At 34.7% G+C, this 13,846-nt stretch overlaps 2 protein-coding genes and 2 non-coding genes across 4 annotated transcripts; all 4 read left to right on the plus strand.

The window, feature by feature from the left end:
• The first annotated feature begins 2,331 nt into the window (after positions 1 to 2,331).
• On the plus strand, positions 2,332 to 4,590 carry LOC133816892 (rRNA 2'-O-methyltransferase fibrillarin 2-like). The gene is made up of 6 exons (XM_062249214.1): positions 2,332 to 2,436; positions 2,510 to 2,913; positions 3,125 to 3,202; positions 3,282 to 3,458; positions 4,076 to 4,144; positions 4,229 to 4,590. Exons 1-6 carry the CDS (start codon positions 2,421 to 2,423, stop codon positions 4,403 to 4,405), a joined length of 921 nt encoding a protein of 306 aa, XP_062105198.1. The 5' UTR covers positions 2,332 to 2,420; the 3' UTR covers positions 4,406 to 4,590.
• Positions 3,613 to 3,683, plus strand: LOC133820348 (small nucleolar RNA snoR60). Its single transcript, XR_009886763.1, has one exon. It is a non-coding gene; the product is annotated as a small nucleolar RNA snoR60 (small nucleolar RNA).
• On the plus strand, positions 3,808 to 3,878 carry LOC133820349 (small nucleolar RNA snoR60). Its single transcript, XR_009886764.1, has one exon. It is a non-coding gene; the product is annotated as a small nucleolar RNA snoR60 (small nucleolar RNA).
• A 1,972-nt stretch (positions 4,591 to 6,562) lies between the features above and the next one.
• LOC133816893 (secoisolariciresinol dehydrogenase-like) lies at positions 6,563 to 7,828 on the plus strand. The gene is made up of 2 exons (XM_062249215.1): positions 6,563 to 6,640; positions 6,725 to 7,828. The coding sequence occupies exons 1-2, from the start codon at positions 6,603 to 6,605 to the stop codon at positions 7,536 to 7,538; spliced, it is 852 nt and encodes a 283-aa protein (XP_062105199.1). The 5' UTR covers positions 6,563 to 6,602; the 3' UTR covers positions 7,539 to 7,828.
• Positions 7,829 to 13,846: the final 6,018 nt, after the last annotated feature.

A 13,846-nucleotide genomic window follows, 5' to 3' on the forward strand; every position in this document is an offset into this window, starting at 1 on the left:
TCACCCTCATTTCATAGAAACATGTTAAGGCATTGGATTCCATTTTCCTCCCACATTGTAAGTACTCTCACATTATACCATTTTTCTTGGATCTCAAATGGCAGCGATATTATACCAAATTTCTCATCGAACATATCAAATGAAACAACACTTGTAAATTCTACCATAGTAGCCACCAGTTATACCAATTAGTTATTTTTATGTTATATTACGGTGTCTTAATAAGACACGTTATGGTAATCTTCAAGCTTACTTAAAAAATTAATGAGTTGCCATATAGTGTAATAAGTTACTATGTAGTTTATTAAAAAAAATTAATTTAGTATACTACACAGTATCTTTTAAATGAAAACTTTTAATATATTTTTTTAGTTACTTATGTAATTTATATGTCTTATTATTAATATATTTTTACGTTACCTTCAAATCTATCTTAAAAATTAATTAGTTATTATATAGTATAAAAAATTACTTATATAATTCTAAGTTATCACGAATAACTTATTAGAAAATGATATTATCTAGTATACTGCATAATTACTTTTAAAAGCTATATTTTCGTTGCTTTTATACATCATTTAAGATATCAATTAGTTACCTTTTAATATATGACTAAATTTTTTAGAATGCCACAAATTTAAAGTAACTAATAAACTTAGTGAGTTACGAAAAATAGTCTTCTTATGTTCTTTCTAAAAGTTAACCAACAATATCCTAAATGATCTATTTAAAAAAAAAAATACTTGAAATGTTTTTAAATAATATTTAGAAGACCTTATGATATCTTTTAAATGTAAAATAAGAATACAAATTTAGTATATTAAATTTTGTTTAAGTTTACAATTTAGTTACTTTTTAGTCAATTGAATATAAAAAGAAACTAAAAGATTGATTTTTGTTTTGGTCATTTTTTTTGGCAACAGCGAAAAAATATATGCTTCTCACATATTAAAATGATCACCTTGAGGAGTAGTTCATGATGATACTACTCTTGAGCCCAACTGACTAGTGGTATGACTGAAAAAGATTTTTGAAATTAAGAGGGAGAGAGATAATGTAAGAAACTTAAAAAGAAAAAGAAAAAATTAGGTAGGGAGAGACAGGTGTATCGTGAAAAAAAGCTGACAATAATATTGCATTAACAATATTTATGTAAATTAAATTATGTACGATATTTTTGTAATTAAATTGTAATAAACGGTGTGAAGTGTAAATTCCTATAAACTAAATATTTTAAAATTAGAAAAATCTCACCTGGCTTAGGATAAAAGTCTGATCAAGTGTATTTACACAAATTTTTTGAAAGTGTTTTAAATTAGTCAGATAGAGATGATAACATTTATTTGGCCAACCATTGTGGGCTTCAAACTTAAAAAAAAAAAAAGAAAAAAGAAATTAACTCTTTAGAGTAAGATCAAAATACATATTTCTTCAAAATCATTCTTAATCCATGTAATATATAGTAGCAAAAATAAAATAAAATTAAGAAGAAAAAAAAGTTTACTAAACTTGACTCATAAAAGTGCATATTTTTTTTTCTTAGTCAATTTTCTTCATTTCTCCTAGTGATTTGACCTTTTGCGCTCTGGTGCCATTTTCGTTGCTTTAAGCTCGATTATTTGGATTTCAAGCTTTTTTTTTCTTTATTTTCGTTTTGTTTTGTTTGCTTTTTTTTTTTTCTTTATGTAAGAGGAAAGTTAGTTCAGATGCTAAACCTTAAGTATTTGTTTATTTATTTACTCTAAAATTTTTATTTTTATTTTTTATGAAGTTATTTGGTTGATGTTTATTATAATGATCGATTAAGTGTAGTATGATTCTACTTTTCTTAGACAGGAGATGAATTTATTTTGGTTCTGTAAATCAATGACAAGTTTGGTAATGTGTTTCTTTTTAGTGCTGGTTTAGGTATCTGAGGTTTAATTTGAAGAAATTATATGTAGCACCCAAATTAAGTTAGTCCCTTCTATTTTTATCCAAAATTTTAAAATTATTGATTAATACCCATTTTTTTATTCACAATACCTATTTGACCATTTTTAGGCTTTGAAATGTAAACTATTATTATCCTTTGAAATGTAAATCACTAAGCTTTGAAACGTAAACTACAAGCCGAAAATGTAAACCACATTCCTAAAAATCTAAACTAGGGTATTATTCATAAAAATAAATTATGTAGCTATTTATAGTTAATAAATGATAAAAGTTGGTAGTATTAAAAAAATTCCGTTTGTTTACGGTAACCCAGCCCATTTCTAAAGCACTTTGAGAAAGCCCAGCCCATTAACATATCTAAACCCTAGAACTCCTTTATATAATCACTACGCTTGCATTTCTCTCAAACGATAAACCCTAGCAACCTCTCTACCATTCTGTAAAACCCTAATTCCCCTCGGTCTCTCTCAGTCTCTTTGGCGAAAATGAGACCTCCAAGAGGTAGGTCTCTATTCTATTTTGATTATCTATTATTGTATTAGCCCTTCTGTACTAAGGGTTTGATTATTTTCAGGACGTGGTGGCGGTGGATTCGGTGGTGGCGGTGGATTCAGGGGAGGCCGTGGCGATGGAGGAGGTAGAGGAAGAGGAAGAGGATTCGGCGCCCCGAGAGGGGGCCGGAGCGATTTTGGTCGTGGAAGAGGACGTGGTGGTAGCCGTGGACGAGGAGGGCCTGGAGGAATGAAGGGTGGTAGTAAAGTCGTCGTTGAGCCTCATAGACACGAGGGAGTCTTCATTGCTAAGGGTAAGGAAGATGCTCTTGTCACTAGGAACATGGTTCCCGGTGAGGCTGTGTACAATGAGAAGAGGATCTCTGTTCAGAAGGAGGATGGTACCAAAGTTGAATACAGGGTCTGGAACCCCTTCCGTTCTAAGTTGGCTGCTGCCATTCTTGGTGGTGTTGATGAGATTTGGATTGTAAGTAGATATACTTCATTATTGTATTTATGAATTGGGTTTTGTTTATTCTTCAATTACTTAACTTTTATAGGTGTTGTATGATTTGAGTTTTGCTTATTCATCAAGTACTTGTCTTTATTTGGGTTCTGTTTATTGTCCATTTATTTGGGTTGTTGTGCTTATTCTGAAAGTACTTATCTTTTTTGGTTTTGTTTGTGTTATAATGAAGAAACCTGGAGCTCGTGTTCTATATCTTGGAGCTGCTTCTGGGACCACAGTCTCTCATGTGTCTGATGTTGTTGGGCCTGTAAGTACTTTTAAAGTAATTAGATTATTTTTATACTTGGAGGAATAACTTCTAATGAGTTGCGGTCTCTGATTTTCAGGAAGGATTGGTTTATGCAGTTGAATTTTCTCACAGAAGTGGTAGAGATTTGGTCAACATGGCCAAAAAGAGGACTAATGTCATTCCCATTATTGAAGATGCCAGACACCCTGCCAAGTACAGGATGTTAGTTGGGATGGTAGATGTCGTCTTTTCTGATGTTGCTCAACCTGATCAGGTTTGCTACTTGTTCAGTGGAGAACACCCATTCCCTATCCTTTTTCATGAAAAGAAAAACTTTCTAACTTTACTTTTATTATATAACGATTCAAAATTCATTAAAACAGTTCTTATTGCTTATACTAAATATTATTAGCTATTATGGTATGTTTGTGCATATGATGAGATACTCGGATTCCCCTACACGACGTCATGAATGATGATATTCGAGTTTTCTGATGCGAATTTTCTTGTCATTGATTTACAATGAATTATATATATCTTTGATAGTTTGTTATCTTATCTTGTATCATCTTTTCTTTACTTCCTTCTATGTATTTTGCTTGTATTTTGTGTTATGGACGATTGAGCTTGTGATGAGTTTCTCGGATTCCCCATCAAGACATTGCGAGTGATGTTAACCCGAGACTCTGATGCTCAAACTAAACTTGCATCATATTATGGTTTGGTGGAAATGTTGAAAACGAGAAGTATAGTTTGGTGAAACAAAATGCGAACCACAATTAATCTCGACCAAAATCTAGTCCCAACCATTGCTATTGAACTATTAGAGGAAAGCTTGTTGGAACTTCCTCTGTTGTGCTTTTGAATCTCAAGTTTATATAACCTTTGCAGGCAAGGATTTTAGCATTGAATGCTAGTTACTTCTTAAAATCCGGAGGTCACTTTGTAATCTCCATCAAGGTTTGTTTTCTCTCAACTTTCATTGTTGGCAATATTGTGAGACATGTGACTGGTCTTGTTGATAATCTTTTCTTGATTTTCCAGGCAAACTGCATAGACTCGACAGTTCCCGCAGAGGCCGTATTCCAACAAGAAGTGAAGAAGCTTCAGGCTGAGCAATTCAAGCCTTTCGAACAAGTTACTCTTGAGCCCTTTGAACGTGACCATGCTTGTGTTGTTGGTGGCTACCGCATGCCAAAGAAACAAAAGCCTGTCGCTTAAATATATAGCTCTAGCTAGACACTTCGAATCTATTATAATATTTGTCAGCAGCAGCAAAGTTAGCAGAACTTTTTGATTTGTTTTTATGTAGTTTTTTTTTGATTTGTTGGATTGTAATTGCTGAACATGGCGTTTTGACTTTATGAGATTATTATATAATGCAGTTTTGCTCAGTTTTTTTATTATTCATGTACCATGTGTAGAATATCTGTCCCATCAAATTTGGCTGTTTGTGTAGTAGTAGTAGTAGTGTTTATATATAAATATTTTGGTAACTTACAAAGAAAATAGTTTAACCTTATTTGCTATCATCTAAAGCTTTAAAAAATGAACTCAGTTCTTATATAGAATGACTGATTGTGTTAAAACATAATATCCAGAGCAAATGAGACAAAGGTGAAAAGGTATAAACCCTTATTATAATACCTATAAACAATTTCTCGGCCAACAATGGCTCAATAACATCTACATAAAATAAAATATAAGGGCCTTGGTGCAAAATAATAGTTTGTGAAAGTAATTAAATGTCGTTTTTAATTTTATAGTAAATAACCTAACTAACTTTTTAATATTACAAATTATCAAATATGTTATTTAGCAAATTACTATTTTATTATAAATATTTTAATGTTATGATATATGTATATTAGTTTTTATTTTAAATATATTTTGATTTATTTTGGGTTGTTGAATGATATGTCATACCATAAAATATATATACTTAGTTGAAAAATAATATAGCAACAAAACTTAAAAAATTATTTTTAAAAAAATATATATACTATGCTAACGAAATTATATAATACCATTAAAATGTATAAACCATGATACAAAATTATATACTATCATTATGTATAATAAGATAGAAATTAAATATCATAAACAAAAATTGATATACCATATCATAAAATATATACACTAGTAGGAAAATAATATACCAATAACCCATAAAAAACTTAAAAAATCAATATAACATCAAAATAAAACTAATTAAACAAAACTAATATACATATAATACTATATTAAAGTCATATGCTCCTAAATAAATAAAAAAATTATAGAAAATGATAATTTAAATAATCAACAATTTAAAATAGTCATTTATCTGTAATTTTTAAAAATAAAATATATCTTAAGGCTCAGGTGGCCTTGGAGGAACAAACTGCCATTTTGGATTTTCGTCTTGTCAGTGGTCATTATACTATTGATGGTCACGGGTTTGGTAGTACCGACTATCCCCTTCATCATCATCATCTATCATCATCATCATCATCATCATCATCATCATTGTTGACGGTGAAATCTCGTCAACGAAATTAGATCGGAAAACTCAAAGGTAAGTCAGGCGAAGTTTATGTAAGAACTGAGAATAAACTTTAAGGAAAAAGTAAACATAGATAAACAATGGAGCAAGTTATTTTCATAAAAAAATGTCGTTTTTAATTACCATTGTCGTTTTCAATATTTTTTTTTGTTTTTATGAGATTTGTCGTTTTTAAATAATACTGTCGTTTTTATCGAATGATGTCGTTTTTCTATAATTTTGTCGTTTTTATAGAAACTTGTAGTTTTTGTGAATTGTTGTCGTTTTTAAGAAAAAATGTCGTTCTTTAGAAAGCTGTCCCATAAAAATTATTACATAATTTAATAGGAAAGAAAAGGTTTTAAAATAACTACGATAAAAAAAAACCTCGCTCGAAGTATCAAACTCAATTAAGATATGTATATATATATATTTATATATTTTAGTTATTAATAGGTAAAAATATCACCGAAAATTTGTGCTAGTTTGTTTTAGTATTTTTATTAATGTGAGCACAAATTTTGAAAAAACTAAGCAATACTAGGTAGCTAGTTGATAAATAAACGAAAGATATATTTCATCATTTATAGGGTTAAAACAGTAATATTTGAAGAAATGATATATAAATATTTTGATAACATGCAAAGAAAAGAGTTGGGAAATTAAAAAGAAAAGATATATAATTTGATGCAATAATTTGGTTTAATTAGGATAATTATTGGATATAAGAAAATTAATTTATTTTGTGGGTATTATTATCAACTTTATTTTTTTTTGGAAAATAATTATTATCAACTTATTTATTTCTTTATATATATATATATATATATATAGATAGATAATGTATACACACATCCCCGCATATCCACACATATCCACACATATCTCCAAGAAATGGCAACCACTTCATTGCTCTCAGCAGTTTCAAGAAGGTATGTTACACAAAGCAAATTAATTAAACTTCATATATAGTTGTTACTGTTTATATACCCCAAATGACTCGTATATATATATAGGTTGGAAGGTAAGGCAGCTTTGATCACCGGAGGAGCCAGTGGGATAGGCCGAAGAACTGCCGAAATCTTCGCCCAACATGGAGCCAAATTAGTCATAGCCGATGTCCAAGACGAGCTTGGCCACTCCGTATCCCAATCTATATCATCATCAGGCGCCAAAAACGACGTCACTTATGTCCACTGCGACGTAACAGACGAAAACCAAGTCAAAGCTGCGGTGGAAAAAGCAGTAAACTCGTTCGGAAAGTTAGACATAATGTTCAACAACGCCGGCATAATTGGCGACAGCAAATTCCGACTCGTGGAGAGCGACAAGGACGATTTCGAACACGTGTTGCGAGTGAACGTCACAGGCGTCTTTCTCGGCATCAAACACGCTGCCCAAGCCATGATTTCCGCCAACAATGACAGCATTGTTGGCGGCAGCATCATATCGACAGCTAGTGTTAGCGCGAGCCTGGGCGGCACGGCCTCGTACGCCTACACTTGCTCGAAGAGTGCAGTGTTGGGGCTGACGAGGAACGCTGCTGTGGAGTTGGGACAGTTTGGAATAAGAGTCAATTGTGTGTCGCCGTTCACGGTTGCGACGCCGATGTCTAAGGAGTTTACTGGGTTTAGCGAGGAGGAGGTTGAGAATATGTCAGGTGAGATTGCTAACTTAAAGCATGTGAGGCTTAAGGCAGATGATATTGCTAATGCAGCTCTGTTTTTGGGTAATGATGAGGGTCGGTATGTGAGTGGACATAACCTTGTTGTTGATGGAGGTATGGTTATTGTTAATCCTTCTTTTACTACTCTTCAACAAAAAAATTAATCGGACTTGATTGTACTATTATCTATCTATATAGGCGAATTCTTTAGTCCATCAGAGGACTGAGTCCTTCAGTTTGGGGCCCATTTTTTTGTCGAGTGTGAAAATTTTATAGGAGTTTGTCTCTTTTTCATATTTTCTTTTGACTTGCAATCACCGCTTGTGTGAACTGGTTGGTATTGTGAGTATGAAAAGTATGGGCAAAAAAATAATTCCCTGTCCAAAAATATGTACAGTTGAGGGCTTGATCGTAAACTTAATATAAACTTAAGAGATATTTACGATTTTGGTAACGTATACATTGTGCTTCTGCTAAGTGATTTATATGTTATGTTGAGTAAGACGCAACAATAACCATGTAAGTAAAACTTATATATATTTTGTAGTTGTTTTATAAGATTTTTTAAAGTTTTTTCTCGGAAAATGTTTCATTTATTCCCTAACAATCCTAACTCTCCCCCTATCAAGCATAAATATACACACATATATATATATATCATTTTCAACAACATATACCAAAAATTTAAACATCATTCATAGAAAAAAATTATAAAAATGCACACAAAACCTTATTTTGAACTGACCCAAGGCCACCATCACATGCGAAGAGCTCTGTTAGCCACCGTTAGCGAAGAACTCGACCCACCGTAATGGAGAAGTTGAGCCTCCGTTCTAGTCCCGAGCCTGTGCTCTACACCTTGTCGCCGCTAACCCAGGAGAATGAAAGAGATAGATATATTTTACAACAAATTACTGATTCATGGAGTATATCCAAAAGAAAAATCCACATATATCTAATTCCCTATCCAAAAATATGTACAATTGAGGCCTCGATCGTAAACTTAATATAAACTTGAGAGATATTTATGATTTTGGTAATGTAAACATTGTGCTTTCGCTAAGTAATTTATATGTTATGTTGAGTAAGACGCAACAATAACCACGTAAGTAAAACTTATATATATTTTGTAGTTGTTTTATAAGATTTTTTGAAGTTTTTTCCCTAGAGATGTTTCATTTATTCCCCAACAATCCTAACTCTCCCCCATCAATCATAAATATATATATGTATATTTATATATATATATATATATCATTTTCAACAATATATACGAAAAATTTAAACATCATTCATAGAAACAAATTATAAAAATGCACACAAAACTTTATTTTGAACTGACCCAAGGCCACCATCACGTGCGAAGAGCTCCATTAGCCACTGTTAGTGAAGAACTCGACCCACCGTAATGGAGAAGTTGAGCCACTGTTTCTAGCCCTGTGTCTGTGCTCTACGCCTTGTCGCCGCCAACCCAAGAGAATGAAAGAGATGGATATATTTTACAACCAGTAGAAATTACTGATTCATGGAGTCCAAAAGAAGAATTAACATATATCTAATGCCCAACCAAAAATACACAAACAAATAATAGATATTATAGGAAAGGGAGATTCAGAGTTAGAGTCAACTTGGCAGTTGGGTGGAGTAGAGAATCGACTGGGTCCACTGAGTCAGAGTTGCATTCTTGAGGTTACAGCAGCCATGCCGACAAGGATTGAGATGGGAAGACAAAGATGGTCTTTTGAAGTGAGAAGGAAAGGCATGCACAGATGATGGAGGGGAGGGAATAAGAGAGAAGAAAGATTGGTTTTTTTTAAGCAATTGATTGATAAAGAGTAATAGACCCCACCAAAAAAAAAATTCTAACCAGTTACAGGTTTTTAAGGGTAGTGTGGTATTTTAACAAAATTTTACAAAATAAAATGATCTGATGGCTGACAATCTCTATAGCTTAATCTAATAGTTAAAAGTCTATGATAGATTTAGACCCTCAAAAGCAAGTGAGGGACTAAAGAATTGCCCATATTGTTGACGCCGCTTTTCGTCATCAGTGAAATAAGAGCACGAAAACAATAAATAGTTATGGCCAGAAAAATTCAATAAAACGAATGAGATTTTTTACGTGGTTCAGCAGTTAACTCTGCCTAGTTGTAACGACCCACTACTCTAGACTTTTGGACCATTAATGAAACTATACGTACAAATTCTTACTAAAACTTACATTTGCGAAAATACCATAATTTTATTAGAAAACTTATAAAACAAAAGTTACTTTCATAAGTAGGATATGGGTACCCATTGTCTTTAAAACAAAACATAATTTAAAATAAAAAGACATTACATAAATAGTGCGGAAAATACATGTAAAAAGACATAAAACAAAACTACATCCTCGAATCGAATAACGCTCGGCCCCTTGACTCCATTCACCATCGATACACATCCTCTAAGCGTCACGAATCTTTCCGCCTCTAAAGCTTATTTCCTGCACATAAACAGAAAGGAATGAGCCTAATGCCCAGCAAGGAAAATCTAACACATAGTCATAAACATAAACATAATGTCATAATAACGTAAAGACATATCATAACACATAATTCACTTATTATAATGGCCATTATTACTTGGGGTCCCATAGACTAAACAAGCTTATGCCCATGAGATTAGTGGGGTCCTACCAGCTAAACAGGCTTATGCCCACAATCTTTTTGGGGTCTTGTTAGTCAAATAGGGCATATGCCCAAGCCTACAACATACACATGCACAACATATTCATAACATACCCATATCATATCATAACACAAAAGATAACATAAACATAAACATATATATTCTAGCCTATTTTCCTTACCAAAGTTACCGGGATTATGGACTGAGTTGGGACTTTTGGAACACTCCTAAAACCATAAGAAAGAGTGAGTCTAAAGAAAGGAGATGAAATGAAAGAGATGGAAAGACTAAACCATAAAAACATACTTACCAACTTATATGCTTAAGAGCTTGGATTCCCTAACCAAAATAAGAATAAGGTTAGGGGACTGAGTAGAAGGTTTTGAGAAAAGAAATAACATAAAATACAGAAAGGAACTAGAGTTTTGGGTTTACCTCAAAGATTGCAAGATCACTCTAACCTTCACCGAAATACTATAGAACTCACTTCCCAAAGTGTTTGATAAGCTTATGATGTTTAAGCTTATAGTTTTTCCCCAACCAAGTGTTTACACTCTCACACTCACTTAACACTAGCAGCTTCTGAACTTAGAGCAAATGGTGAATAATGGCTGGGTACTAGGTCCTATTTATAGAGTTTGGGAATGAAAATATCTTGATTTTACTTGAATAAAAATAATGGCTTTTTAGGTGAAAATCATTTGAATAATCGTTCAGCAGAGGCTGAAGACTCGTTCACAAGATGCTGGACTGTTGAAGGAGTTTGAATGGCTGAAAGGAAATGAATTCAAAAGAGTTTGAATCCATGCTGAAGGAGGCGATATATCGCCCCCTGTAGGCGATATATCGCCTGGGCCAGTATGCCCGAGGCGACCGTGCATCGTTTCGTGTTTTCCGTATCTACGTGCTGCGACATATCGCCCCCTATAGCTGCGATATATCGGCACACGCTGAATATTTAAACACGAAATTACACATTTTTAGCTAAGTTTGAATGGAGTAAACAGCCTTGACTAAGCCATCAACGTACTCAAAGCTGCTGACTGACCCTATAACATTCAAACTTTACTCATTATTATATTTAATCCTCAAAAATCTTAATCCTTAATTACCATTCAAAACATGTTCTTAAAATCCTATTGGTTGATGTCTAAACCTTATAATATAATAATATAATCCTTAATATCAGTCACATTAATCAAACCTTAGGTTAACTTAATATTCTTAAACTATAGATTAAACTTAGAAAATCTATAAGTACTACTATGAGTGTCCAAATAATTCCCGGTCTGAACCAAAAATCCACAGTAACAAAGATAATGCTATAAATACTATCATACTATTATCTATCTTAGCTGAGTAAAGTTCTTGGACTCTACACTAGTCCACGAGTCTTTGTTATTAGAACTTTAAGATGATCTCTGGAAATTCCTCAAGAATGAATTCTCTAGAGTTTTCTCTCAAGATCACAAAAATTCGGTCCTTTACAATGGTGCATGACTTCTCTATTTATAGAAAAGATTTCTGAATACTATCCCACACATTTCGGGAAGTTATTCTGTATATGTAAATAAATATAATGGCATTAAAAGCCTGTAATCCTATATACAAGGAAACGTCTCCTGAAGATCAGGGAGCGTATAACTGAATAACAAATATCCCTTGATTATTGGGGATTTACAGCAATGAATGCAGAATGCGTCTCTCCTAAATGATTCACTAAGATATTCAAAGTTATCAACCTATATTGTCAATGCCGTGTTCACCCAGGTCTCTTAATGACTTTCGAGCTATAGCATTTTCCCGAGATCACGTGGCTTCGAGATACTTATGTCAGGCTCGGAACCCCTGATCCGAGGTCATCCGAGAATAAACGTACTTCGATGTCTGTCTTTCGAGCTTGTGAGGGTTTTGAGGCTACCATCTTCGAAGCTTCCCCTGCTTTGTAGGCTCGGTGCCTAGGTTGCGGACACGTTTTCCAGACATTACGAGTCCATTCCTGACGAATCCAGCTTTCGATATCACAATTCTTAAAGCTCGAAATCTTGGTGTAACATTTTGCCCCCTCAAAAGTATTTGTTTGAATCCTATGAGAAGGAAACTTTTGAACTACTTTCTTCGGGAACCGCATCGTCACACATACTTGAGGGTGGACACGCGTCAGTCGGGTATTGCTCATCCAAGGTACTCGAGTACCTTGGAAATCCGCCCACGATCGTTCACCTGCCACCTTTTCGGTGCCATCATGTCATCAATCCCTGACCGTCGAATTTTATAAGGATTCTGGCCAATGGCTCAGATTAATTCTTTTTACCACCTTTTTCCATCTATATATACAAGGTCTTCTTCTTCCTCTTATTTTACACGCATCAGAAACAAAAGAAAAGGGACGAAACCAAAAGCCATCTTAGAGAGCTTTTAGCTTTTGCATGTTCTCCCAGCCGAAGAAACAAAGGACCGCCAGTTTGTTCGAGACCGTAAGGTCATATCTGCAGCCTCTCCTTCAATCAACGATTTCTCTGCAATCGCCATCATTGTGTAAGTATCTGATGATCTTTTCGTTTTCTTTTATGCCGGTTTCTGTCTGTGTTGTTCTTTTATTTTTGGGAATGTGCTGGTTTATTTTCTTAGTTTGACACGCTAGGAAGCTCTGACCGATAGGCTTTCACGTTTACGTCTCCATGCTAGGTTTAAGTCACTGGTTCCAAATCCAGTTTTGATGTAGAACAAGTTCTCTTTTTTCTGGGCTTTTCAAAATTTAAAAGACATATCTTGTACACCAAGATATCTGGTACAAAATCTTGGTTTTAAAGAACGCACGATACCCAAGATTACCATTTCTGAATAACCGTCACCCTTTTTCCCTGATATTTCAGGATTTTAAAAAATTTTATCCACTCCCCTCATTTTTCTCGTAGAATACACGTTCTGACTCTTAATCGGGTTTTTAGTATCGAGCTCGTTCCGTATGCAAGCACTCTCCGAGTTTGTCTTGTCAAGCTCGTAATTCTTGAGTCCTTGCATGCATGGCCCTCACCATTTTTTCTTTCTCGCTAGATGTCACAGAATCTGGAAAGACGGTGGGGGTTGTTGCTGGCAATTCCGTATTCGAAAAAAACCCCGAGCCCAGAATCGCTGTTTGCTCGGAACCAATGTCTGATTCGCGAATACGATCTCGCGCGCGAACAGGAAGAAACCCGAGCTCACTATCGCCGCCAAATCGTCGAGGTCATAGAAAAGAAGAGGAGAACCCTTCGAGAGGCTCTTTATCCGGAATCTGATGCAGGGCCCAGGCCGATCCCCCTCGACCCTAGGTTAAAAGTGACCGTTGCGTACAGTCCGGGAGAGCTCCAATTCTCACTGATGGGGGAGCCTTCTACCTCGCAACCGAGGAGGGAGTTCTTCGAGGCCGAGCACTACTGGAGCTCGGTTGCCTCGCTTGGCCAGATAACTGATATCCTGGCCTTCCACGGTCTCAGGTTGTCAAGCTCCTTAAGGTGTCGAGTTCCAACCTCCAGCGAACGAAGCTGCAATGATCCAGGGGATGGAAACCCTGACAACAGGCTGAGGTATGTGGCTTGGAGTCAGGAGCATATGAAGGCATGAGCGCTACTGCCTTTGAAGTCTTTCTTCAAGGACTTCACGGACTTTGTTGGGTTGGCTCCATTCCAGCTCAACACTAATTCTTACAGGGTTCTGTCTGCCCTAAGGTCGTTATACCACGAGTTGAAGTGGGAAGGACCTTCACCAAAGGAGATCCTGTATCTCTTTTGTCTGAAAAGCAACCCCTCCCGAGCTCGGG

This window comes from Humulus lupulus, chromosome 2 (assembly GCF_963169125.1).
Source record: "Humulus lupulus chromosome 2, drHumLupu1.1, whole genome shotgun sequence".
In the NCBI taxonomy this organism is placed as follows: domain Eukaryota; kingdom Viridiplantae; phylum Streptophyta; class Magnoliopsida; order Rosales; family Cannabaceae; genus Humulus; species Humulus lupulus.

Bases quoted from the DNA above. Each gene is read 5' to 3' on its own strand.
- LOC133816892 (XM_062249214.1), top strand. The intron at 3,203-3,281 runs GTAAGTACTTTT...TCTGATTTTCAG, and splicing joins TGTCTGATGTTGTTGGGCCT to GAAGGATTGGTTTATGCAGT. The intron at 3,459-4,075 runs GTTTGCTACTTG...TAACCTTTGCAG, and splicing joins ATGTTGCTCAACCTGATCAG to GCAAGGATTTTAGCATTGAA.
- LOC133816893 (XM_062249215.1), top strand. From the start codon at position 6,603: ATGGCAACCACTTCATTGCTCTCAGCAGTTTCAAGAAG. The intron at 6,641-6,724 runs GTATGTTACACA...ATATATATATAG, and splicing joins CTCTCAGCAGTTTCAAGAAG to GTTGGAAGGTAAGGCAGCTT.